The sequence below is a fragment of the Emydura macquarii genome, unplaced genomic scaffold (genome assembly GCF_026122565.2).
Source record: "Emydura macquarii macquarii isolate MOO-44397 ecotype Brisbane River unplaced genomic scaffold, CSIRO-AGI_Emac_v2 contig_499, whole genome shotgun sequence".
Lineage (NCBI taxonomy): Eukaryota > Metazoa > Chordata > Testudines > Chelidae > Emydura > Emydura macquarii.
This window is the reverse complement of record NW_027130636.1, coordinates 5683250-5709068: the sequence shown is the minus strand read 5'-3', so window position 1 is coordinate 5709068 and position 25819 is coordinate 5683250. Positions and strand designations below refer to the sequence as shown.

Sequence of the window (25819 nt, the reverse complement as noted above, 5' to 3'; positions counted from 1 at the left end):
CCGCGCTGTCCCCTTGGGGGGAGAAGGGCGGCTGGGCTCGGGGGCTCTGGTCTCCCTCCACCAGCCAAGCCCAGACTCGAGAGGGCGGCCGCAGCTCCAGCCCGGCTCCACCCTCCCGCGGAGCTGGCCCTGCGGGCTGCAGGGTGACGGAAGCGCCGCCGGGCGGGTCCTCCTCCTCCTCTGCCACGGCGCGTCGCTCCTTCACCTCGTCGCTGCTCCAAGCCTCGCGAGACCCGCCGTCTCTAGGCCTGACCTCTCGCGAACGGATAGAGCGCAGCGTGTTGCCCTCTGACCCCCGTGGCGCAGCGCATGCGCGGGAGCTGTCTCTGAGGGTGCGGGGGTGCCGCCATTTTGGGCCCGCCGCAGCGGGAAGCGCCGGAGATTTTACTGTGCGCGGCGCGGCTGTCGGAGCGGCAGGTCCCCGGTACCAGGCCCCGGAGTCGGGGCTCCGCCCCGCCCCGCCCCCTCCACCAGCAGCCCGCGAGCCCGGAGAGGGAGGCGGGGGCCGGAGGCCCGCGATGGAGGCGGAGTACTACGGCGGGGACCAGTCAGGTGCGGGGGCAGGAGGTAGCGCACCCTTTAGGGGGACGGGAGCTGGCGGCAGCGCCGTCAGAGGAAAGACTGTCATCCCCTTCTCCGGGCAGCGCGGCCGGGCCGGGCCCGTTCGACCCGAGGGCTGGACTCGTCTCCGCACGGCCTGGCTGTGGGCCTAGCGCGGGATGTAAGGGACGGCGCGTCCTAAGGGCGCTCGTGGCTCTGCCTGCGTGACAGGCTGGAGGCCTGTGGGGCTGCCCTTGGAGAGTCGGGTGGGTGATGGGGTGGCAAGGGGTCTGTTTTGGGCCAAGGTACACAAGGGACAGGCGTGTGAGGCCGGGGAACTCAGGTGGAAGTGTGTGATGACCGGCTGAGTGGAGACATTATTTAGGCCTGTTCGAAAGTGGACAGGCTTGGTGTTAACCATTAATACTGGTGAGGCAAAAAACCTGTGTGGTTGAGAAATGTGTCAAAAGCCAAAGCTATTACCATGTAAAGTTCACATGGCTGATTTTCAGAGGTGCTGTGCTGCCTCAGTTATCATTCCGTCACTTGCAGTTATTAAATCAGGAGCAGTTATGGAAGCTCAGTATCTCTGAGAATCCCGTCATTAAGCTTTCGTCCATCCTGCCCCAATAAAAGTGCTTTCCAAACAAAGTATCCCATTAGTTTATAATATGTAGATGTTTCTGACTTTTAATAAAATCTCCATAATTGACTTCAAAGATATCTTAGACTCAAAATGATGCCTACATTACCCTGACTGGTGAATTATTGTAGTTTCTCTAAGTTATTGTGGATGACATGGATGATGGTTTGATTGACCCAAAAGGATGTCATCCTCAACTGGGTTAACTCAGTTGAGCTAGCAAGAGGTCTTGTCTAAACTAGGATTTAATTTTGACATTAACACATGTTAATATATGCTAGGTACTAGGTTTTAACTCAACTAGTTTAGTTCATGTTAAATGTAGTGTGCCTTGCTCACAATAGATTTTTAAAACATTAGTTAGTAGTGTTGGCTAACATGCTTAACATCTTAAATCTCAGTTTAGATGAGGCTTAATAGGCTACGGCATGATCAGCTCAAATCATTGAAGGCCCTGATTTGGTGGGCAAAAAAGTGTGGTTTTCAAATGTTAGCTCAGTCAGGTTATTTTAATGCAATTGAAAATTCCTCTTGCTTCTCATTAAAGGCATGTCTGCAGTAGGAAAATGGAGGTGCCTATCTAAAACAGTTAATGTGTTTTAAAATCTTAGTGCAGTCAGGGCAAGTTATAGTTCTAACACGTTAACTGGTTGAGGTGAACCAATACATGTTAAAACTATAGCTTGCCATATCTGCGCTAGACTTTTAAAATATATTAACTGTTGCATGTTAAAAATACACCTTTTTCCTAGTGTGGACATGATCTAAGACGTAGGCCAACATGTTTGAAGGTTTGTTAGGTGGCTCCAAGTCTAAGACACGACACAACCAGCTAACTTGTTTTCACATGTATTGGCCTGCATATTGATGCGTATTAAGGGGACTTTCAAATTGTGTTAAACTAATTAGATTGTGCTGATATGGAAGAAAGCACCCTTTTTGGCTGTCAAGACAGAGCCATGGTTGAGGGCCTGACTACATGTCACTTTTATGCAGTTCTCATATGGTACAACTCCCTAGTATGGATGCAGTTATTGGTGTTTATACTATAACTGTTTATGCTAGGGAGTTCTACCATTTTAACTACATCTGGTTCTAAACCGATGTGGTTATAGCAGTACAAAAACTATGCAGACAAGTCCTAAAGCATGCAGGTAATTAACATCAGTAGGTCTGTGACAGGTCTACTGAAGTGATTGTATCATAAAAACAACCTCTTCATATTTACATAGTATTTTTGTTGATTATATGAGCCTGTTGGTCACATTGATGTTCTATAAGTTTCTATAGCCTGTGTCTCTGAATAGTGATATTTTCTGGGACAGATTTGTTCCAACCTCAAACTTTCCTGATAAATTTTGCTCTCAAAATAACCTAAAATGATTCATTTTAAGAATTCCATAAGGGTAGCTGTGTTAGTCTGTTTTTAGCAAAACGACGAGAGTTCTGTAGCACCTTAAAGACTAACAAATGTATTTGGGCATAAGCAGATGCATCTGACGAAGTGAGTTTCTGCCCACGAAAGCTTATGCCCAAATAAATTTGTTAGTCTTTAAGGTGCCACAGAACTCTCGTTGTTTCATTTTAAGAATGTAGATGTTGGGAATCGCAATCTATAAGGGGTCCTGCTATAAAAGCAGCAAACTTTATTGTTTTGTTATTTAACAGGTAGTGTGCTGTAGCTTCTGGTTTTATTGCTCTGACATCCAATACTTGCTGATGTCTTTTAACAGTATCTGTTGTTTTAATTATGGAACTGGAAGTTCTGGTTGTGAGTCATGCCTATTGGCTCTCTGATCCTCAAAACTGTCAAAAAGCTTCATTTTTATAGATACTGAAAGATGATATTGAATCTTACTTTTTTTTATTATTTGGAGCAGATGATGGTGGAGCTACCCCAGTACAGGATGAGCGGGATTCAGGGTCTGACGTTGAAGATGATGTAAATGATCAGCACTCTGGATCAGACAATGAAAGCTTAGGGCATCATACAGAGGTACCAGTGAAATGTTTTCATTTGATCACACCAAACATATCTTTATGTAGCCTGAGTTTAAATGAAAGAGGGCCTTACTCTTAATGGAGATTAATTTTATATTGGGTTCATTAAAGCAGACACTTAGAACAGGCTTGTAAAATTTGCTTGCCCAGATAGTCAGGGCATGTAATTTTTTGGCAGGTGAGTAGAATAATAGCTTTTTCATCATGATAATTATCATCAGAAAGAGAGAGATTCTGTGCTCGGATTAGTAAAGTTTCATGACAGTTTTGCAAGGATGCTTTAGAAATATCCTAACAGACATCACAATTTATTAACATAGCTGCAAATAATTTCAAATAGATTTGAAAGGATAAATGCTGTTTTCAGTGATTTGTAGCTCAGCATAAACTTTTGCATGTTTATCCTTAACTTTGTCAATGCAGGAGTAAATTTTCTTGAGGAAAATAAATCCCAGAGCAAACAAACCAACCCTCCTGGTCAATTAAGTTACAGAACGGGGGTGGGGAAAATACATAGTCACTATTTGAGATGTGTGGTGATGTTTTTCTATGTCAAAAAGCTCATCCACGTGGAAAGAGTCCAGATGCAACTTTGCTTCATGCCGTTCATGCTATGGATGGCTCCTCATATAGGGAAAAGGGATAGAGTCAGGCTGGCCCAGGGGTGGGATGGGGTAGACTCAATGTACTAGAGTTTCAGAGTGCGGTGTGGAGAGAAAAGCACTGCCAGAACCACGGCAGAGATACAGAGCTTTCATGTAGATCCCTTGGGATCTGTCAGATTAAAGAGCAAGTTTTCCATGGGCTGCAGAGGATTCCCCCCCTTCTGCCCCAACCCTCCCTCACTGCCCTGGCCTCCCCATTCCTGACAGGACAGTAAGAGGGAATTCAACAAGGTTTTCTTTGCAAAGATTTCCTTGCCAAAAGTTCCGTCTTATGGCCTCCATCATGGGATGGGATAATCTGGGCCTATGAAATTCTATCTTTTCCTAGTCAGTGATGTGGAGAAGGCCCTATTTACACTCATTATAAAATGCCTTAATTATAATTTATGTATCTACTCATGTACAGTAACTTTCTTGTGTAAAGTTGGTTCTGTGTTCCAGATTGACACTACATGATGTGGAGGTCACTGGGTGTGTATTGTGCATTACAAACTGTTTAATACTTAACATGATGCACTATACCACACTTTATGTAGCATAGCATGCAAGCCTATTTTGCTCTCACAGCAGAGCTATTTGTGTACTATATTTTATTCAAACCCCAAGTGTTGGAAAGAGAAAATGGAACAAAGTTTTTTATTAACATAAAATATTTTTTTAATTTACTTAAATTCAAATTTTAAATTCAGAATGCCTTGTATTTAAAAAAGTCAGGGCTTGTAGTAGAAGAAGCCAGTTCAGAAATGGTCACTATCAGTGGAGGTGATTGAGGGTGTCTTTTTTGTGGGAGTGGGGAAGTTTGAGAGGTGGCACTGTGTAAAAGCAATTTTCTTAGCATAAATTGAATGATAGGGTCTCACAAGGATAGCTTCAGTATGTGGAGGATGGAGAGCGGGTAGTGTTTTAGGGAATGAGTAGTTTCAGATTATGATAGGAGTTGGGAAACAAAAGAATTGCCCGTGTGATCAGGAAAGGTAATATTGGAGCATTTCATCTGATCTATGAGGGTTGAATTAATTATTCAAACTCTTATATATTCTTGTGGAGCATTAGTATTATATACTGTATTTATGGTCATTTGAGGTCTGGTTTAAATACACAAGCAATTGCTTTCAGACTGTCCTTCACATTGACAGACAAATTTTTTCTGTATCCACTGCTATTAAAGAATATGTGAGAATACTAACATCAGGGTGCTAGCATCATCCTTAACCGACCTTGTTGTACATGTATATGGCAGTATGTAAGGGATATGTAGTATGTAAGGGGTAGTTAAACTCTGGCTTTGCTTGGAGACTCCTCTGTATTTGAGAATGCATAAAATACTCAGTCCAGTTCATTTCAAACAAGACACCTAACACTAGATTTTAAAGATATTTTGGTAATCTTAAAAACCACAAATATATTTTTAAAAGTGTTTGTTTTGCCTGCCGAGTCCAAAGGGACGGTAATTTCCTCTTTTCCTACAAATCTAGATTAAAGATGTAGTTCAAATTATAACACACCAGAACCACCCCCCAAAAAGAATGTCTTTCAGTGATTCACCATATTCTACTTTCTGAATTTTTCTTATGTCATCTTATTTTCTTCATCCATAGGAAAAAGTGGGAAGAATGACATTCAAGGGTAATAAAACCTTTGAGACAGCCTAATCAGATAAGTCTTTTTAATTACTATTTCGTCTCTAAATTAGAATTCAAATGGATTTTTTTTTTTTAAAACAAACTTTGAAAACTTTTTAAAATGTTCAAACTTCTTTTCCAGGTTCTTAACTTAAAGAAAAGAGGGCTCCTGAGGATTTATTTATGTAGTCTTAGGTTTGTGGGTCTCAGGTATGTGGGGGTTTTTTCTTTCTATAATTCTTTTCCGGCTTTCCTTCCTCCATCCCACTTTATGTATACATGTTTTCTGTGATGTGCTTATGAGTTCTGTTTTAGCCGAATAGAATTAGATAACACACAGTTTTAGTACAGTAATGCAAATTAAATCAAATTTACAGTGTGATTTAGTGGCCAGATCCTGTGATCAGGCCCATGTGGAGCTTTATTGACTGCAGTGGAGCCCTATAGGTATAAGGATCCATCCCCGTATTTTCAGTTGCAGGATTGGGGTCTAGGATTGTTATGGGAAACCTTATTTACGTTAAATTTTTAAATCAAAATTAATTGCCTGATCACCATTTGATGATTATATAAACTTTGGTGTAATAATTCATGAGATCATACTGGGTGGCTCACTTTTTAACATTAAGCATTGATCCAGTAACCTATTTACTAATCTGTTAAATGTTTTACATAGAGGATTAAAACTGTAAATTTGATTTTAATACGTTTGTTACATTGTACTGTACTAAAGTCTGCTGTTGAATTCTTTCAGCTAAAAAAGATAAGGGCATCTCAAGTAAAAAGTTTATAGATAAAGAGGAGGAAGAAAAGAAAGCAAAGGAATAAAAGGATAAAATAGGGTGGGGGACAGCTACCTGAGACCTACGTATCTTTGAAGTTGTCTGATCTTTTCTTTGAACTAAGTATTGGAAAAGAAATAGAAAATAGAAAACTTCTGATATTAAATGCATATGAATTGCATAATTTCTTCTGAACAAATTTTTAGAGACGAACTAGTAAAATGACTGTCTCCATAAGGCTTAGATCCCAAGCTTCTTTCTTGCTTCATTTTCTAGATAATTGTATTTCGTAATTTAACTAAAATTATGTCTCTGCAAACTCACATTCCTAATGTTACGCATATAAAGTATGTACTCCAAGACAGACTTATATAAACTGTTTTATTCATAAATATTTTTCAGCCCATATAGTTACCCGTGTGTTTTCTATTGTGTTCACTCAAAAAGGTCTTTAGAGTGCCTGTTATTTATTTGTAGCAAGGCAGGGCCCAGTGGTCTTAATCAGGATTGAGTGAGGCCCCATGTTGTTGGGCATTCAACAAACAAAATTAAAGACAATTCCTTCACCAAACATCATACAGGCAAAATAGGATGTTAGCTCCTCTTCATTCTCAGGAATGACCTGATGCTTACTGTCAGTCTGTCAGACTTAGAGAGGTATGTTGCTTTCTATGGAAAGTGCGATTTCTAAGATACACTGCTAATGTCTCTGCCTGATTGTTCTGCTTTGATTTCTTACCAAGTAGTCTGAATACCAAGTTACTAAGATCTTTCTAGTGTATTCTGAAAGATAAACCAATAACCTGCAGCCAGTGCTATTGACCGTACAAAATGCTGAGTTCTATTAGCATGCATTCCAGGGATCAGATTGTTTTGCTTTTTCATTACGTATCCTCAAAAGAGTTCAGCTCTTGCAGATTGTAAGATAAAGGACTTAAACATTAATATTTGAACCTCTGCTGCAGTTTCCCTTCTCAGCAAAATCTAGTGCTATTGCAGGTATCATGAACAGTTCTTGGTAAAATTAAATTAAAAAAAAAAAAAACGGGGGGGAAGGTACAAGGTTCTTCCACTAGAAGGTGATCAGATGTTCCTGAAATCCTCTCCAGCTATAGTGCTGACCAGCATCCACTCTGTAGATTCCATCCTGACATTCTTGATTACAACACTGACTGCCAAAGGCATTCTCGGCCTACCACTTCCCCAGCTGCAGCTTTTTTCTTGATCATAACTCCCTCTTAAATAATGTGTTGAGAGAAACATCTATAGATTGCTGCATTTGGTGTGCTGTTTGACATGTTCCTAGTATATTACTTAGGAGATCTCTTCCCCTCCAGGGCAAGGTAATCAATGTTATGATTAGCTAGTTCCAGAGGGAACTTGCAGTGAGTTGTGGGAAGCGGTTAGTACTGTGATAAAGAAGGATTGGTCCCATGCTACTGGAGGAACTTTTCTACCTTTATAAGGAATTTTTGTTTGAATTTTTCTTAAAATTAATATAGTCTCTAATTCAGGCACTCTAGCTTCTTATAAACATAGAAAATGGGAACTACTTAGAATACTAGCATCATCATTATAAGATTCAAATGGCCTCAAACGTTTACAGGGAAAGAAAAAAGAGGGGAAATGTTAGCTTGCTTTGGTTGTGCTGCTGAGAGATTTTACACAAGTAACCTTCAGTAACATTTTGACGATAAATTTGGTCACATGCATGCTTTAAGATCAGGTAGTCCTGAATACTGTCTTGTTCCTTCCTTGAGTCTGGAAGTGTGATGTAATTTAGCAGGTAATATCTTATGGACTGCTAGTTAGAGATAAATGCATCACTTGAAATCTGGGATCTAAGACTCTGAATAGTAAACAACATTGGGTGTTTTTTAGCTATTATGATTTTGGAGACAGCAGTTGCTAAAATCATGATCAGATTTCAAGTGTATGTACATGAGAATATTTTAAGTAAAACTGGAAAGTGACAGTGCTCTTCAGTGTAGCTGTAGTTTAAATGCATCTGGAATATTATGTGCCAATCTTAATTGTGGGAAAGATGCATACAGAAGAAATATGTGGATAAGGAATGCAGCTTGCCAAGGAAATTAAATTTACAGCCAAGTGAAGACGCGGGTGGAGATATGTCTATAAATCTGTTCATGGTAAATAAACAAAAGAAATGTTAGTCAGTTTGCAAAGACGGGTAGAGCATGGAGTCTAAAGCTAATGAAGAAAAAGTTTAGACTAGGCAAGAGAAAGAACTTAGTGAGAAATGGAGATGTCCCATTTGAATCAGTGCTGTGGAAAAGAACTACTGAGTTATTTTCACTGTTTCACTCCCTCTGTTTGGGAGGGAGACAAGCTTATTCTGGCATAGGAAATTTGATATGCCGAACTATTGAATTGGATAATATCTACGGCATAGAGGTCTGAAGAGTCTTTCTGAAGGAGTGGATCATTTGGGGGGCTTTTTTATAGGAAAATTTAATATTCATTTTTTATCTTGGTGGGAGAATGGATGATATAAAATTCCTTTCGCCATTCAGGATAAATTAAAACTTTAGACCTTATTACTAACGTTCATATTCAAAGGATTTTTTTAAAATAGGGGTTGTGATATTTTTCATTTATTTGTGATAGGATTGGTTTAAAAACTGGCTTGTTTTACTTCTTTAGTATCAAGAATGTCAGCTTTGGTCTTCCTTACCTTTAGCTAAGTGATCTCCTGGGTGTCTGAGGAAACATTGTTAGCTCACCGCTTAATTGAAAGGGCAGAGGTGTTGAATCTTTTAAAAAAGATGTCAAAATGTTCATTAGTCATTGAAATTAAACATGTTAATAAAAATAAATAGAAACCACAGTTTTAAGTTTGACTAAAAATTTCTTTATTGTTGTTAAGCTTTCACTCTCTTGACATGTCCGTTCAGTAGTTCTCTAGGGCAGACAATACCTGAATTTCTAATATAACACAACAAGCAGGATTTAAAAAAAAAAAAAATCAGGTCTTTGTACATTCTAAAAAAAAAGGCACAAGCCCATTTTTTCCCCCTTTGCAGTATGTTGTAATATAAAGAATAACAGTAACTGTACATGTTATTTCAGTGTGGAATGTATTCCATATGAGCAACACAGTCCCTTCTTTGGGAGTTTACAATTGTAAAGCCAAGATTTTCAAAGCTGGTCCGTGATTTTGGATGGCTCAGTTTGGGATGGGAGCCCAAACTGAAACATCTGAGGAGCCTGACTTTCTGAAAGTGCTGTGCATTCATCCTTTGAAAATCAGGCACCTTAAGGTGTCTCAGGTTGGGTATTAAAAAATCACTATTTTCTTAAATCTTGGCCTAAATAGATGATTGGACAGTAAAGTGGACAGAATTCTCCTGAGGATCTTTTGATGTTTTCACCGTTTGAATCATTTGATGGTGGAGAGCTATCCCTGTGGTATAACTAGTGTAATGTTTTTTTCTGTGTGTAAAATATTTTCAAGTTGCCACACTTAAAAAAAGCAAATAAAAAGTTACTCTTTGTACCACTGTCCTTCTTAACTTAGTTTGACTGGGATTGTTTTTCTTTTTCAGGATGAACAAAGTGATGGAGAAGATGGTGGCCAAACAAGAGGACATCACATGACAGACTCTGAAAATGAAGACACCCCAAGGCCCAAAGATAGTGATTCTGAAAATGAGGACCCTCCAAATCACAATGCCAGTGATTCAGAAAATGAAGTTGCTCATGGGGGCAAAGACAGTGATTCGGATATTGAGGACCATTCAATTCATCATATAAGTGACTCTGAAAATGAAGATGCCTTAAATCACCATGCAAGTGACTCTGAAAATGAAGAACCTCAAAAAGGTCACAACAGTGATTCTGAAAATGAGGATCCCCGTAAGCATCTGGCTAGTGAGTCAGAAAATGAGGAACCTCGAAAAAGTCATGCTAGCGACTCTGAAAACGAGGAGCCTCTAAAACATCCACCCAGTGACTCTGAAAACGAGGAGCCTCTACAACATCCACCCAGTGACTCTGAAAATGAGGAGCCTCTACAACATCCACTCAGCGACTCTGAAAATGAGGCGCCCCCAAAACATGCAGCCAGCGACTCTGAAAATGAGGCGCCCCCAAAACATGCAGCCAGCGACTCTGAAAATGAGGCGCCCCCAAAACATGCAGTCAGCGACTCTGAAAATGAGGCGCCCCCAAAACATGCAGCCAGCGACTCTGAAAATGAGGCGCCCCCAAAACATGCAGCCAGCGACTCTGAAAATGAGGCGCCCCCAAAACATGCAGCCAGCGACTCTGAAAATGAGGAGCCCCCAAAACATGCAGCCAGCGACTCTGAGAACGAAGAGCCTCAGAAACATCCTGCGAGTGACTCTGAGAACGAGGACGTTCCCAGACGCAAACAAAAAATAGAGTCTGATGACAGTGATGGAGGGAATGAGAAAGAGGCGATGCAGAATGACTCGCGCCATTCAGATAGCGAGCAGACAGGAGAAAGATTTCATGTGTCTGACAGTGAGGAGGAAGGTCCTAAGAGACGGAAAATAGCAGACAGCGATGAAGAAGAGGAGAGAGAGGAGGAGAAGGCAGTCAAGAGGAAAGCAGCTGTCTTTTCTGATAGTGAGGATGATGAGGAAACACGTAAGGAAATACTAACTTCCATCAGAACTATATGAGAAACAATAGTGAAATGGATAACTAGCTCTTTCTTCAGGGATCAAATTTAGGTTTAATCACCCGATAACTGATAAATTGTGGCTACATATCTTGGAGAGGGAGGGTATTCAGTAAATGCTTCCAAACCATTTTCTGGAAAAATTCATTCTGTCACATTTTATTTTGCCAACTCTTCTTTGCTTGAGATCCCCGGATAAAAGAGAAGTTCAGCCTCGTATAGCTGCTAATGTGAACTTATTCAGATGTCTTTTGAATATTTATTTTTAGTGTCCATTTTTCTCATAAGAGTTCTGTGTGACTAACTTCCTAGGGTTGACAGTGTCATGTCTTCAGATTGGTCTCCTTGGAAGTCCTGTTCTACCTAGGCATAGTTGCTAGTGGCAGCAGCTCTTTTTCTTGATGCATGTAGCCTACTAATCTGTAAACCACTAAGCAGTGTCCCAGCTGATATTTTTTCATACACTTTCTTCAAGAACTATTTTACCCTGCACAATGGCTTTGTAAAAACAGCACCTTACCAAAACAGTCTGCTCCCTATTGTATTTTGAGTTGTATTTAATTATTGCCTAAAACACATTTTTACTAGTATCTTTTTGGGAGTGACAGTGAATCAGGGAATGAACAAATGCAAGTACCTCTGTAAATGTGTATTCCCATAGGGTAGTTAACAGTGAGGTTTGCCTCAAATGACAAGGCAAGTCCGAATGGCAGTATGAATGTCCACAGGGAGATCACTTTAGTTCTTTTGTGTGTTTCAGATATTCCCACAGCTCCATTAGTAATTGCCCAGCAAACAAACTTACATTAGCCCTGCAGAGTTGTTACAGCTATATTAGACTGAGGTAGATTCCATAGTGGCTTGTGCTTCAACAGGAGAACTGTTCATTAAGTTCCAGTCACAGAATTGTTATTGTTGGTGATGCATGAGCAAGAGAGAATCTAGTGTGACTTCTAAATTCCAAACTGAGTGTTCAAGACTTGCAGAAAGAAAATTCTTTCCTTGAAGATTAAGCAGCTTTCTCTCAGGAGTAAATGAGAGACAATATATATGAAACTCCACAAAGTCGTTTTTAGATAACTGCACTCAAAAGGAATATTTGCTAAAAATTGTACTGTTCTCTTAATTTTTATTTCTAATTTACAAGTAACAGGTTTACTAGAACTATAAAAGAGACCAGAGAAGGTTTTTTTGCAATGTGTTCACTTCATGCATTTGATAGCAGTTTGACTAAAGTCACTTTCATTGTTATCCTTGTATAGACAGTTTCCTCCTCTGTGTTGTTTTTTCACACAATGGGGGAGAGGAACAATTTTGAAAATAGGAAAATGATGATAAAACTACAGAAATTGTCAGGAAGCTCTGGGGCAAGTATATCTGAAACAATTTTAATTTATTTATTGAATTGACTAGATTTCAAGATGACAGTATCCTTTTAGAGAAGACATGCAGGAGTGTATAAATAATTTTTAGTGAAGGTTACGTTTTAGAAATTAGGATCGGTGATGACATGGTTAGGAATGCCACTATATCTGCACAAATACATCTTGGGTGAGAAGTTGCTGTCAAAACATTGGGCAGTTTCCATTTTTCTCACTTGTCAAGTAATTTTCTTGCCACAGGGTAGCTGGTTGGGAGGACCGCTTGTAATTGAGCCAACTTGGTCACTCTGACCTGTAATATGTTCCCGTGTGTTAGCAGCTGCAAAGAAAGGGCGCATCATCTCAGATGTGGAAGACTCTGATAGCGATGCTGCATCAGTGAAATCTGATAAAAGAAAGAAGAACACTGTAGCATCAGATAGTGACGAAGAGAGGAAGGACAACACTGGAAAGAAAAAAGAAGAGAAGGATCTTTTTGGGAGTGACAGTGAATCAGGGAATGAACAAGAGTAAGTAAGTTTATTTCTAAATGTGAATTCCCATAGGATAATGAACAATGAGGTTTACCTCAAATGAAAAGGGATGAGTCCCAAAAGCAGCATGAATGTCCACAGGGAGATCACTTTAGTTCTTTTATGTTTCAGGTATTCCCACAGCTGCATTAGTAATTGCCCAGCAAACAACATTCACGTCATTGTCATATAATTCTTGGGTTATCTGTTAGAAATGGAGAATATAAATTGTTGTCAGTTGTTGGCTGCGTGTGTGTTCTCCCACTGTGTACGCTCTCCCAGCTCTACATAGGTAACCGAGACACCATACCACTATCAGATTATCCAATAACACCAAAGATCTATTTCAGTCACAAAGGCACCAGGCCAGGTTTAGTGTCAGTCGAGCACGGTAAAAAGCGTTTTATATGTGCTACTAGTACACTTAATGCATGTGTGCCCCTGACAATAGTACTGGCTCAGTAAACAGCGAGACTTTCTGTTCCTCACTCAGCCACACAAAGACACTCCCTTTGAGACCCTCCTTTATACACTGATAAAACAAGTTGCATATTGCCTCTCTGACATGTAGTTGCCACCCTCTGACATGGTAAGATATACCACCTTTTATGTTGTACCAGATTGTTCGGCCAAAACATCTCTATCCATCATATTGTCATTCCGAGGGATCAGTAAACCCTTGTTATCTTTGGGGTATTGGGATGTTCTGGTACCTTTCTGGAATGTGCTTGCATGAGTCCTCTGTACTTAGTGTTTCTTCAGGAATGTGTGTGTTTGGCAGTTTCTGTGAACTTACAGGCAGGCTCACAGCCTGACTCCTGCTAACTTTGTTTTCTAATGGCAGGGCATTACTGCTGTTTTAGCTCAGGCCTCAGACCTGGCCTGTTATACTAGGCCTCGTGTCTCAGGTTCTGCTTTCTACTACATAAATATATTACTATGACTTTTTCAGGAACCTGATTGCAGATATATTTGGTGAGTCTGGTGATGAAGAGGAGGAGGAATTTACAGTAAGTATGTAAATCCCTGTACAATGAATCTGGTTCAGTTTTTTTATTATTATTATTAATTTGTATTGTAGGAGCCCTAGTCATGGACCAGATCCCCATTGTACTAGGTGCTGTACAAACAACAAAAAGACAGTCCTTGCCCCAAAGTGTTTACAGTCTTAAGTATAAGACAAGAGACATCGGATGGATATAGATAGACCAGTGAGGGAGCACAAGGAAATAGTGAGACAGCATTTGTCAGCATGATAGTTAACCATTGTTTTAGACATCTATATGCACATAGAATTAATCCAGAACAGCTGTTCCAATTTAAATTCACACTTTACCTTATTCCAGAATAACTTTAGTGTAGAGAAGTAATCAGTCTGTGACAGATGCAGTGAGCTCATGCTGTTTGGAGAGTACTGTCTGTGTAAAAATCCCTGTTGTAGATGGAAAAGTGTTGACCTGGGTTTACAGACTAGCATGAAGAAGAGATCAGTAAAAAGAGAATGCATATATTGTGTAAATTGAGAAGATGTGAGTATACACAAGAATAACTCCCCACATTGACTTGCACTGTCTTTATCACCAGGGTTTTAACCAGGAGGATTTGGAAGAAGAGAAAGCCGAGGCAGAGATGAAAGAGACAGCAGATGATTCAGACTCTGATGACAACATCAAAAGAGGGAAACAGTAAGTCCATGTGTAGACATGGCAAGAGGTTCATTTAATTTTCACTCAGGCAATTATATATCCCCCTTCCCACCATCCAACACATGATTTCATGTGACAGGAGCCTAAGGGGCTGAGTGGGCTGCCTGCTGGCTTAGAAAGGCAAGAGACCATATCAAAGTAACATGTTCTTCCACTAGGCCACCAAATCAGTTCCTCTTCCTTTTCCCTGTCTAACCTGGTTTTGACAATGACTTCCGAACCCATAGCAAACCACCTGTGTGTTGCACCTGAGCATAGTAATTCCCTGTCAGAAGCTGAGTGAAACTGACATATAATCAGTTCCATCTCTACTTTGATGGCCCACTGATGAAGTGCCACATGTAGGACCATTGGAGGCATAAGTATGTATTCTACTAGTGCAGGTGATGAGGTGTTGAAGGAGATACAATCAGTCTTTTTCCTCTTCCTTCCCATGCTTTTGCATATTGCTCCTCTAGTAACAGAGCACCACATCTGTGTTGCAGCTGCTTCAGCATAGAGCCTTTCCCCTACAAGTACAGGAGAGTGAAATGGATTAGGATCCTTGTCAGTTTCATACTGCTGCTATGGGCAGGTGAGCAAAATGGGATTTATTTCCTGTCTATAAACCAGTGCCTAGAGTAAGGATCTACTACACAAGTCTCTCCAACGTAGCCTTTCCTCAGTTCACAGGAATCCTGTTCTATATCACTTATGTGAGTTCAGTCCTGGGCATATTCTGAGCATCAAAAATGGCAAATTGAGCTGTCAAGTGTCTTAGTAATGCTGACACAAATGTGTATTAGGAACTAGATTGAGATTCCTACTTTCACTTGTAACCTTAACAGATTTGAACTCTGGACTTGGCATGTGTATGTTCTTTGGTTGTTTCAACAATCATAAGGTTTTTACTGTAGATTTTGTCTGTTAGATCACTTGCCACTCTCAGTCTTTGTTTACCCAGCCTGTGAGAAACCCTGCTAAATGTAACCTCACCAAGTTCACAAACCAATAGAATACAATGCAATTTTATACCACCTCCTTTTCTTTGGAAGTTTGAGAGAGAGAGAGAGATGAATAAGCTTAGTGGAATACTGTATTTCAAGAAGAGCAAAGCTCAGGCCTGGAAGTCAGGAGATCTGAGTCCTAGTCCAGATTTGACAAACATTTCTGAGACCATGGAAATCACTCAGCCCCTCTGTCTGTCAGTTTTTGTGATTGTCTAATAAGGATACTTGCCTACCTAACAGGGATGTAATGAAGCTTATTCAATGTTTGGAGAGCTCTTGGAGTGCCTTAGATGGATTGCACTATAAAAGTGTGCAAAAAACATTACCTGCAGAGAAAGAAATGAAAGTGGAGGATTCCTATTCTGACTTTCAGCAAACTCTTTTCTTGTATTTTAGTATGGACTTCATGTCAGATTTTGAGATGATGCTACAAAGGAAGAAGAGCATGAGTGGCAAGCGCAGACGAAACCGTGATGGTGGGACGTTTATTAGTGATGCAGATGATGTAGTCAGTGCTATGATTGTTAAGATGAATGAAGCTGCAGAGGTGAGTTTTCTCATGTGCCAGGGATATTAGTTAAGTGCCATTTCTGTTCACTGGGAACATAATTGTTTTTAGCATAATACAAGAAGCAGTCTTGTGTTCAGAAGTAGTACACTGCAAACATTTGAAAGTTTCAAATATCCAAGTACTTTACTATTGCATCAAAGAATCCTTTCATTTATCTGAATTTCAGAGTTTTCTGCTGTTGAGAAGTAGAATAAAACGCGCTTATTGGTTACCTTTGTTAAGGAAGCTATGTATAATATAGAGTTTTATATAGTTGCTTGTTTTTTCATGTCAGCCACCTTGGATACGCAAAGTGTATTTCTCAAGTTTCAATTAAAGTTAATTTTATTGTAACATTACTTAAATATATAGCACCATTTGAGTGCTTGTTTTTCTAGACAAGCTTCTTGGGATTGAAACCTTCTTTAGATTACCTATAGCATTGCACACCATGGTAGATGATGGCAAAATGACAGAATTATGGGAAAGGAACAAATGATGGCAGAACATCCTTTCTCAAGGAAAGCAGATTATACATATTTAGTGTATTTTTGTTGCCTTTTTTTGGCTCTGAGTATCTGTGTAAGGTCATACTCTAGCGGGGATATGTAGTGTGGATATTGTAAAGGTAACCCAAAGGAGTTTTAGGGAAGGAATTAGGTCATGTGAAGCATGTGTAAGCAGGAGACTTCCAGGCTTACAAAATGGCAGAAAAGACAGTGAATCACATTGAGAAAATGAGATTGAAAGAAACAGGAGGTACAGACATTGTGAGAGGGAAAAGTAGGGGTACGCGAACTGAGATGTAGAATAAAACTGTGTAGAGCCTTGGGTAAGGACAAGACAGCAGTGAAGTGTCTCAAATGGAGTGATAAGTTTGAACACTGGAGAGAAGGAAGATTTTCAGCTCTAGCGTGTTGGATAGTCTTGAGAGTAGGGGGTGGGAAAGGAGGTTGTTGTACTAGTCAACATGAGGTGACCCAAGGCACAGACCTGTTGACTGTAATGGGATTTCTCTGAGTGTGTAAAGTCATGCCCTTGCACAGGTCTTTTTAGAATCAAGGCCTTTGATAATAAATCCTTTGGAAGTGGAACCACATCTTTCCATTTGTTTTTTGAAGTACCCAAGCACATGTCTGGGTGGTGGTAAATGAGTAAAATAATGTGCTGTGCTTTGCCCAAAACTTTTAGATTAAATTAGCTCTTTGCATGCATTTTACATAGAATGCGTGTGTTGTCTCATTATTTCCTGTGGCCTTGATACTTACATTTTATATAACTAAGGTATTATTTGAGTAGGATACTTTCCTGTATTTTATTAAATTGCTCTATAGTTTGGCTACACCTGTGTAATGTGCAGGACTTATTACAAAACTCTAAATTAGGTTCTGGAATTACAATAGAACTGAAGTAGAAAAAATTATTCATTCTATGGGGAATCTCCCCTTTCACATTTACCACCTTTTAAGGAAAATGTTTACTGACTAAGTTTGAGACTCCTTAGAGAAATCTTTCTTTAAAAGCGGGTTATAGGACCACATGAAAGCAAGAGTTGCTTGTTCCACAACTCTCAATTAGTTAATTGTCCTCCTTCAAGAGTTAATATAGTTTCCCAGACAGCCATTCTACTGCAAGAGAAGATGAAACATTTTGCTATGAATGTCTTAAGAGTTGGGGTTTCTATCCTACTCTTCTTTTGGATGACTTATTTTGAAATTCTTCCTTCATGAACTCCCAACAGGAAGATAGACAGCTGAATACACAGAAGAAACCAGCACTAAAAAAGCTAACTCTGCTACCAACTGTAGTTATGCATCTTAAAAAGTAAGTGTTTGAGTCTCCCAATTACTTACTCTCCTGGGGAATGCTGGATGGTAATGCTTATGTCATAAATGGTTTTGGGGTATGAGGAGATTACATGGATCACTTTCCCTGCCTTCTGGAGCCGCTATAGAGTGGTCTCTGCTGTGGAGAATCAGGAGCAATGCCCAAGGATGTATCTGTGCAGCAAGAGTAGTAGGTATTTTTTAGAGCTTGCATTCAACAGTTCTCTGAAGAAGGACATAGCTGTTCCTGAAACTTTGACCTCCCTTTATTCTAAATTTTCCAGGCAGGACCTTAAGGAAACATTCATTGACAGCGGTGTGATGTCGGCCATCAAAGAGTGGCTTTCCCCTCTTCCAGATCGGAGTCTACCCGCACTAAAGATACGCGAGGAGCTCTTGAAGATCCTGCAAGAGGTTAGAAGCTGGTGCTTCGCTGTTTGGCTCAGTCTGATTTGCATCCTGCAGGCTGAATTTAGTTTTAGTGATGAGTTTAGTGTTTTAGTGATGAGCTTTTATGAACCTTTAACCCAACATGTACATTTCTGGAAATGGCATGTGCAGGTAGTAGTGAGATGCAGTCTGGATGCTGTTATCAACTGATCATGGTAGTGAGGCATAAGGAGGGTCAAACTCTGAAACAATGTTGAGTTTGCTTTAAAACTTGTCTCAGTTTAATAGACTTTTCCTATCTCGTATAAATGCTGTGTAGCTGAACAAAGCTTGGCATGACGGTAACTAGGAAACCTCAGTTCCTTAATCCTGATCACTGCTATTTTTAATTTTTCCCTTATTTACTCTATCAAGCATGTAATTATGCTAATCCCTGGCCATAAGACACTTGTAAAACTGAAAGAAAGAACACACTGTCATACATGTACACACTCCCTTACACTCTTTGCATGCTACAGTCAGTGCTACCTCTACTGTATGTTCATACTGCATCTGAGCTGCACTGTCAACCAAGTTTCCTTCCTTGCAGTTGCTCTCCAGCTCTGATACTGTGGTCAGTCATTTTATTTCCTGTTCACTATGTGAATAAAATAAAAGTACTGGTGTAGCTAGACTTTTTGTGTAGCAATATAGAAATGAAAATCTTCTCTTACAAACCAATAAGCCCACTTAAGTGACTAATAAAGGAGTACCAGAATTTGCCTTTGAATAGGTATTTGCTCAAACTCCAGCCAAAGTTATGATATTCATCTTAGGCCAAACAGTTCTTCAAATACCTGTTCAAAAGCCTAATATCTAGAAGGTACTACTTTCACCCGAGAATGCCTGTGGAATGGTTGATTTGGCTGCTAATTCTCCACTCTTCCTAATAGTCAGTCCTTAATGTTTCTCACTGTGCCTTAAGATAAGATAGGAGTTTTCAGTACACTTTGCTTCCATGTTGTCCCTTGCTGAGGTATTGTCAGTTTCTTCTCCCCTCCTTATGGCCAATTTGTCTCCCAATCTGCCCTCCCTAGTGACAGAAGCTGCTTGCTTGTTTTTCTTACCTCCCCACCCTCCACACTCAGGAACCCTGGTGGACTGCAGGTCTAAGACATGTCTATAGTCTATAGCAAAGTTACTTGCCTGACTACTTGCTTTTGCAATCTGTATTTTCAAGTGGTCTTTTTGTCACTATCAACACACTACTGCTTCAGAAGCAGATATTAATCTGATAAACTCTGATAGATATGATCACGGGTGCTTAACATAGGTAATTAATATAAGCAAAAGAATATTTTATTTTAGGAACTTTAAACCACTTTATATTTAAGAAACAAAGTTTATATTTGTAAGAAAAATTATCAGGATAGTTAGCATGCCAGGTGTCTAGGAAAATAAGAATAACAATCTTTAATTGTTTAGAGGTGGACTGCAATTCCAGTACAATTAAAACATGGTCTCTGGAGTGCTTTTATAGCTATGATGAAAATAGCAAGTTATTAACAAAATATATACTCTGCTTTCAGTTTTGTAAGGCTAACTATTGGTTTTGGTTATTATTAACATCTGGAACCAATAATCATCAGATGTAATTCATGATTTACTGAGCTTTTTTCTGTTCTCCAGCTGCCTAGTGTGAGCCAAGAGACCCTGAAGCACAGTGGGATTGGGCGAGCTGTGATGTACCTCTACAAACACCCCAAGGAGTCCAGACCCAACAAGGACATGGCAGGGAAGCTAATCAGTATGTAAAACCTCCCCCTTCAACATCATGTCTTGCTCACGGAGGTCTCATTTTACAATTTAACCTGTTTCTTCTACACACTGATTTTCTGCTCTATGTAGAGCAAATTAACTGGTGATGGAAGAGAGTCTGTATTGTAGATTAATATCTGAACTGTTGCTTTACACGTTCAAAGACATTGTGTTACATTTAGTTCCTTTTATTATAAAAACGGAATGACTGCAAGTCGTAGTCTTTATGGAGCAGAATAGGTATACATTATGTGTGAAATCACATCTGCTACAACATTGTAATTCCTTCAGACTCATTATACTAAATGCTTCTTCCCAAGCTTTATAGATGAGCAACTTCCTGAAATGTGAAAGAAACAAGAGAAAATTAAACATTATCAAGGACTGAGGCAGATTTTGCTAGTAATAAGAGTTAGTGAGAGGGTATATCTGGAAGGGGATAACTCCCTTTATAATCCAGCAGGTTGGGTTTTAGAAGTCACCTTGTACTGAGGTATATAAGACACTAAAAGTGGTTAATGTTATTGGTTGAAAGGACAATAAGCAAAATGCTTGCCTTAAATTCTTGCAAGTTACATTTAGACCCATTGAAGTTCCCTGCAGGTAAAACGTACATGCCCACTGCTGCTTTTTCTGCATTGAAATGTTTCTTTTTATAGATGAGTGGTCTCGACCCATCTTTGGCCTTACCTCAAACTATAAAGGAATGACAAGGGAGGAAAGAGAGCAGAGGGATCTGGAACAGATGCCTCAGCGAAGGCGATTGAGCAGGTAGGAATTGCAAATATAGAGAAACAAAATGTTGTGAGTCCGAGATGCAGTTTAGGAACCTGCCTAATATATTAGATAGCTAACTTGCTAATAAAGTTAGGGGAAACCTGCATGCTTCCTAAGCCATCCTCGTCCCTTAGAAGATTGTTGTCATCTTTACCCTTGCCCAATTTAAAATGTGTTGCAAGATTTTCTGCATTGGTTAATGAACAGAGGTTTTCCTTTCTAAATTTGGGGCCCTCTTGACTGTTCTCTCAGTGTGAAGCTCTATGTGTGACTGTAGTTAAGTTGCTGTTATTTTAATCTACCCAGAAAATCTACTTCTTTCTCTGTGACAGACAGACATTGATAATTGTTCTTGATTTTATCACAACCAGGAATCACATGCACATTAACTCCTGTTAGGTGCTGCTTTTCCACTCTTTACTTGAAATTCACCCATGTAGTTGCTCCCTTCTTTCTTGTGAATAGCAGTGGAGTTGATTATACCTGCCCTTCATGATCTAGGCTGACTGCCAGCATGCCAAAGGATATAGTTCAAGGACTTAATAATGGTAAATATTGCCATTCATAACCTTAGCCCTAAGAAGTTGAGCAATTGCTTCTTGCTTTGCCTCCACCTGGCATTTAGGGTCAGCCTAAATCATAAGCCACCATTTGTTTTTGCAGACTTACTCTTGTTTTTTGGTTTTGGTCTCTTCCTTTGTTCTGCATACTATTTGTATCTGTAAAGCCTTTTTTTTTTTTTTTTTGGTAAATAGACTTGGTCCCTTTTTTGGAGTGATTTTGCCCAAGGGTTATTGGGTTTGCCCTTGTAGCACTCCTTTAGGTTAGTTTGTGTTCTGTTTGAGCTGGTGGGGTGGGGTTTTATTTTATTGTGTAGTTCATAAATGCAGCTGCATAGTCACCTTTATAACTCACATAAAATATTTTGGATATGTGGGAGAGAGGCTGCTGTGGTAGGTAGTCTTTGTCCTTGGAGGAAACCTAGAATGGGTCTGCAGCTGTAACATTCTGCTTTGTCTGTACAGCTCTGGCGGTCAGACCCCTCGCAGAGACCTGGAGAAGGTGTTAACAGGAGAAGAAAAGTAAGTCCTCATCTTTTCTCGTGGTATCCTAGCAATGATGACAAGACTGTCTGTTTTCTGTTTGTAAAGGAAATGCAGATGATTGAAGGGTGGTGCTTTATGTTTTTAAAGGTGACAGAAATACAATTGTTTGAGAGCATTGTATTGATTGTATATCTCTCTTTGTGACAGTGATCTATTTTAATATACATACTTTCTTTTGTTCCCCAGAGCTCTTAGACCTGGTGATCCAGGATTTTGTGCTCGTGCGAGGGTGCCAATGCCATCCAACAAGGATTATGTGGTCAGACCAAAGTGGAATGTAGAAATGGAATCTTCTAGGGTAAGCAACAGAGCGAAGGGAAGAAATTAGTCTTATGCTACCCTATATCTAGAAACTCTGTGGTTAAGATTGAGAATCAGTTGATCCTTTAATCACTGCTATATTACTTCAGCTGCCATTGGCTCTTGTTACGTTTGTAGTTTAAGGGACCATAGGTCCCTATAGACTATAGGTGGGCTTTATAAACCCTATCAAATGGTTCCTTATCTCATAAAACAGCAAATGAAAATCAGTGACTGATACAGAGGAACAAGCTATTTATTTCAACAGGAAGGCCTCTGACTGCAATCCCATTGCTTTAGACCATCTCAGAGTCAAAGAAATCTCTCACTAGAACTCCTCTTACCCCCTCCTAAGTCTTAGTATCATGTCCTTCCTGTTAGCTTTCCCAGAGCTATGAAGAATCAAACATTTGGTAAATATTTACATTCTGCCACTAAATGGGGCCTGTGCATTCCATCTTCGTTCATCCATTTATCTTGTACAGGTTAATTCATAGAGATGTCAGTATCTTCATATGGCAAATCAAGTCTAAGAGAAAGAAGAGAGTATTAAATCTGCTGTTTCTGCTTTCATCGTTTTTCCTTCCTTTCATTAATTGAGATGTTGTTTCTAGCCTGGGACTCTTAAAAAAGGTATTAGTCGCTTGGAAAAGCACAAGAGACGGTTTGCTGAACAGAAACGACTCAGCAAAGTGCATCGGGCCATCAAGTTCAGCATTGAAGGCAACAGAATGCCCCTGTAGCCCTGACACTCTGCCTTCCTCAAGGTTTAGAGGTATCTTTTAAGGGAAGTGTGAACAGTGCATGTGCTTCAGTTGGCAGTTTGCACACACAATGAAAGCCGTGTGAATTCACTAACAGGAAACACGTCTCTTTTAATCTCTGTAATGTCTGTACTGTGATCTATAGGGCAATTTGATGCAGGAAATAATCTGATGTAGCACATAACTTCTACCATGATCCTGCCACTACAGCTTCCATATACTCTGATGGCAGCTACTATTTAAAACACCTGCCCACAAAAATAACTTTGTTAGACCTCAAAGTAAAAAGGAAGCCACCTTTGAATAATCTGAGATGACAGGTGTAGCATTGTAAAACATGCTTATCTTTAATTAGGGCCTCCAATTTAATTTAAACAGTCACCCAGGAAATGACACAGAGCCAGGATTCTTAGCTGTTAATTTAGTACCTCATTAGTACCTCATTGTCACTCCATAGTAATCTCTGTGGCTGAGTTTTTAGTTGTATGAACAAGATCTAAAAGAAGAAACCCTTCAACCCTCTTTGGCCAAGGAAATTATTTGTGTTGCAAGGCCTTAAGGAGTAGGTGACAGTATAAAGTGAAAGAATCTTCTGAGGATTGGGGGAAGAAAGATCCTTTGCTGAGAATCTGGGGTGGAGAGACCAACCAATAAATATTAACCTAAATTTCTTTTGACAGCTTCACAGCTTTTGACATTCCAGTTCTTTGAACAGGGATGGCAGAAATTGGTAGCTAGAGAGGTAATGCAAATAAATGCTGGAAAATCCCTGCCCTTTTCAGCTGCATATAATTCCAGTCAGGAATCTCTGTATTGTGGATAGAACGTCTGTTTGGATCAAGGTGTTGGAGAGCTGCTTACCCTACTGATAGTCCTAGCCTGATTATGGACTCAGTAGCATTTGGATTCCCAAAGAGTAAAAGCTGAGCTTAAGCGATGTTTCTATCAGATATCCCACCCCCTTTTCTTTCCCTAGAAGTGAAAAGCTGAATCTCCACCATTTATTATTTCTGCAGGTTGTGTTGTGACACATTTTGAATATTCATCCTTTCCAGGAAGTATTGTTTGTTGACTGAAAGGGCCTTGCCATCTGTCTCTGTCTACTGTTCCTCTACAGAGCCTTTCCAGTATGTCTGTGCAAAATAACTTACCTGCTGCTGCATCCCAGCCTTCCAGTTTAGATTGTCAAAATACAGAAATGAAATGCAAGAACACTTGTAATAGTAATATTTGATGTGGCCAGTTTTTCTCGGGCATTTTTTCTCCTTCCCACTTCTATTTCCCAGTATTCTCGTCTTGCTGGTGCCTATTACAGTGACCTGTAGAATCACTTGCAGCGTGCAGTTGACCAATTAACATCACCAAGTGTGGTCATAGCCTCACATCAGTCACCACCAGGAAAGCTGTAATTTACGAAGCTGTGATGAAATGTACTCCAGGCATTAGACTGTGTTTAGTGCAGATTCTAAGAATTATTCTAAATTGTGCATTTAGCCAGCATGTGGACAATGAAATGGTCACTTTAGTTTCCTTATTCTGAAAGCTTTTATTGTATGTCTTGTGGGGTGTCTGTGTGTATGTAGTGCATATACTTGTGGGATTCTTCTGTCCCAAAAAACCTGTTGGAATTCTTCTGGAACTTTATCAGAACCCTTGTTGCAAGGCAACATGTGCGGGAAGACTTAACCATGCATGCTTCACTTTTCTTGAACCTCCGGGCTTTCTTCTCTTTTTTTCAGTAGTAATTTTAGGTTTTATATTTTTAGTTTCAGGGCACCTCTAAGAAAGGGGTAAGTCGACTGGACAAACAGATGCGGAAGTTCACAGATATCAGGAAAAAAACCAGATCGGCCCATGCAGTGAAAATCAGCATTGAAGGCAATAAGATGCCATTGTGACCCTTCACAGAATACTCCTTGATCTCTGCTGTGAGATGTGCACCCATAGACTCTTTGGAGACCTTGACATTTTTTAACAAATTGTTTTTTTAGTGTATCTTTAAATTGTTTGTTCAGCTTCTGATATAAAATGTTCTCTGAGGATTGTGAATCCTGGGACCTTTTTCTCCTGATTGTATTTAAACTTGTTCTGTTTTGTCCTTTGTACAGATCAAATACTTGTTGTACTGCTGCCCACTTTAGACAATAAAATATCCTTCTGTTTTTTGGGGGGCTGTCTGTTGATCGGTCAAAGGGGTGTGTGTGTAAACAATTTTGGTGCTTTTGATTTTATTTTAATGACATATTCTGCCTTTAGAGAGCTGCAGGTGTCAGCTTTGGTGTCAAAACACCTTAAACAGTGACCATCTCCCACTCTTAAGGATTTCATTTTTCAACTCATGGTGTAGACCCCAAGAAGATAAGAATTATGTGCATGTCTGTAAAAATTCCAGAGGCTTTGTAGAGCTGAAACTGCCAGTAACTAAAAGGATTGGTTGACCTAAGATTGCACAACATTTAAGAATCACTAATCATCAATGATAAAAATTCAAGGCAAAATCTTTAAGGGTGAAAGATACAGAGCAAATAACTGCAGTTGGAAGGTAATACTGTAAAGTATGTCATCTTAACTAAGAAAATTCTTCAATTCAACTACTTTGGCTACGTTTATACTGATGGCGGCAAATTCGCTGCCGCCATATCGATCTTTCTGAATCGATTGAGCGGGTCTCGCTGACCGCTCAATCGATCAGGAAGTCGACTGAGTAAGTCCATCCCCTCAAGTAGCGTAGCGCCGAGCTTCCCATCGGCTCAGCGCAATGTAAACAGCGCGCAGAAGGGAAGCAGAGCAATCAACATGAG

The 25819-nt window shown here is 39.9% G+C and overlaps 1 protein-coding gene across 8 annotated transcripts; it reads left to right on the top strand.

Moving 5' to 3' along the window:
• Positions 1–318: 318 nt before the first annotated feature.
• Positions 319–25180, top strand: IWS1 (interacts with SUPT6H, CTD assembly factor 1). Of its 8 annotated transcripts, none has more exons than XM_067538833.1 (15): positions 319–552; positions 3064–3179; positions 9820–10885; positions 12621–12810; positions 13766–13823; positions 14398–14498; positions 15905–16055; positions 17800–17882; positions 18169–18298; positions 19943–20060; positions 20731–20842; positions 21874–21930; positions 22141–22252; positions 22869–23029; positions 24785–24922. In XM_067538833.1, exons 1-14 carry the CDS (start codon positions 519–521, stop codon positions 22995–22997), a joined length of 2457 nt encoding a protein of 818 aa, XP_067394934.1. In that variant the 5' UTR covers positions 319–518; the 3' UTR covers positions 22998–23029; positions 24785–24922. The 8 variants fall into 8 exon arrangements, with proteins under 8 accessions (XP_067394934.1, XP_067394933.1, XP_067394932.1 ...); XM_067538832.1 differs by having other exon boundaries at positions 12618–12810; XM_067538831.1 differs by lacking the exon at positions 22869–23029 and having other exon boundaries at positions 320–552; positions 24785–25180.
• Positions 25181–25819: the final 639 nt, after the last annotated feature.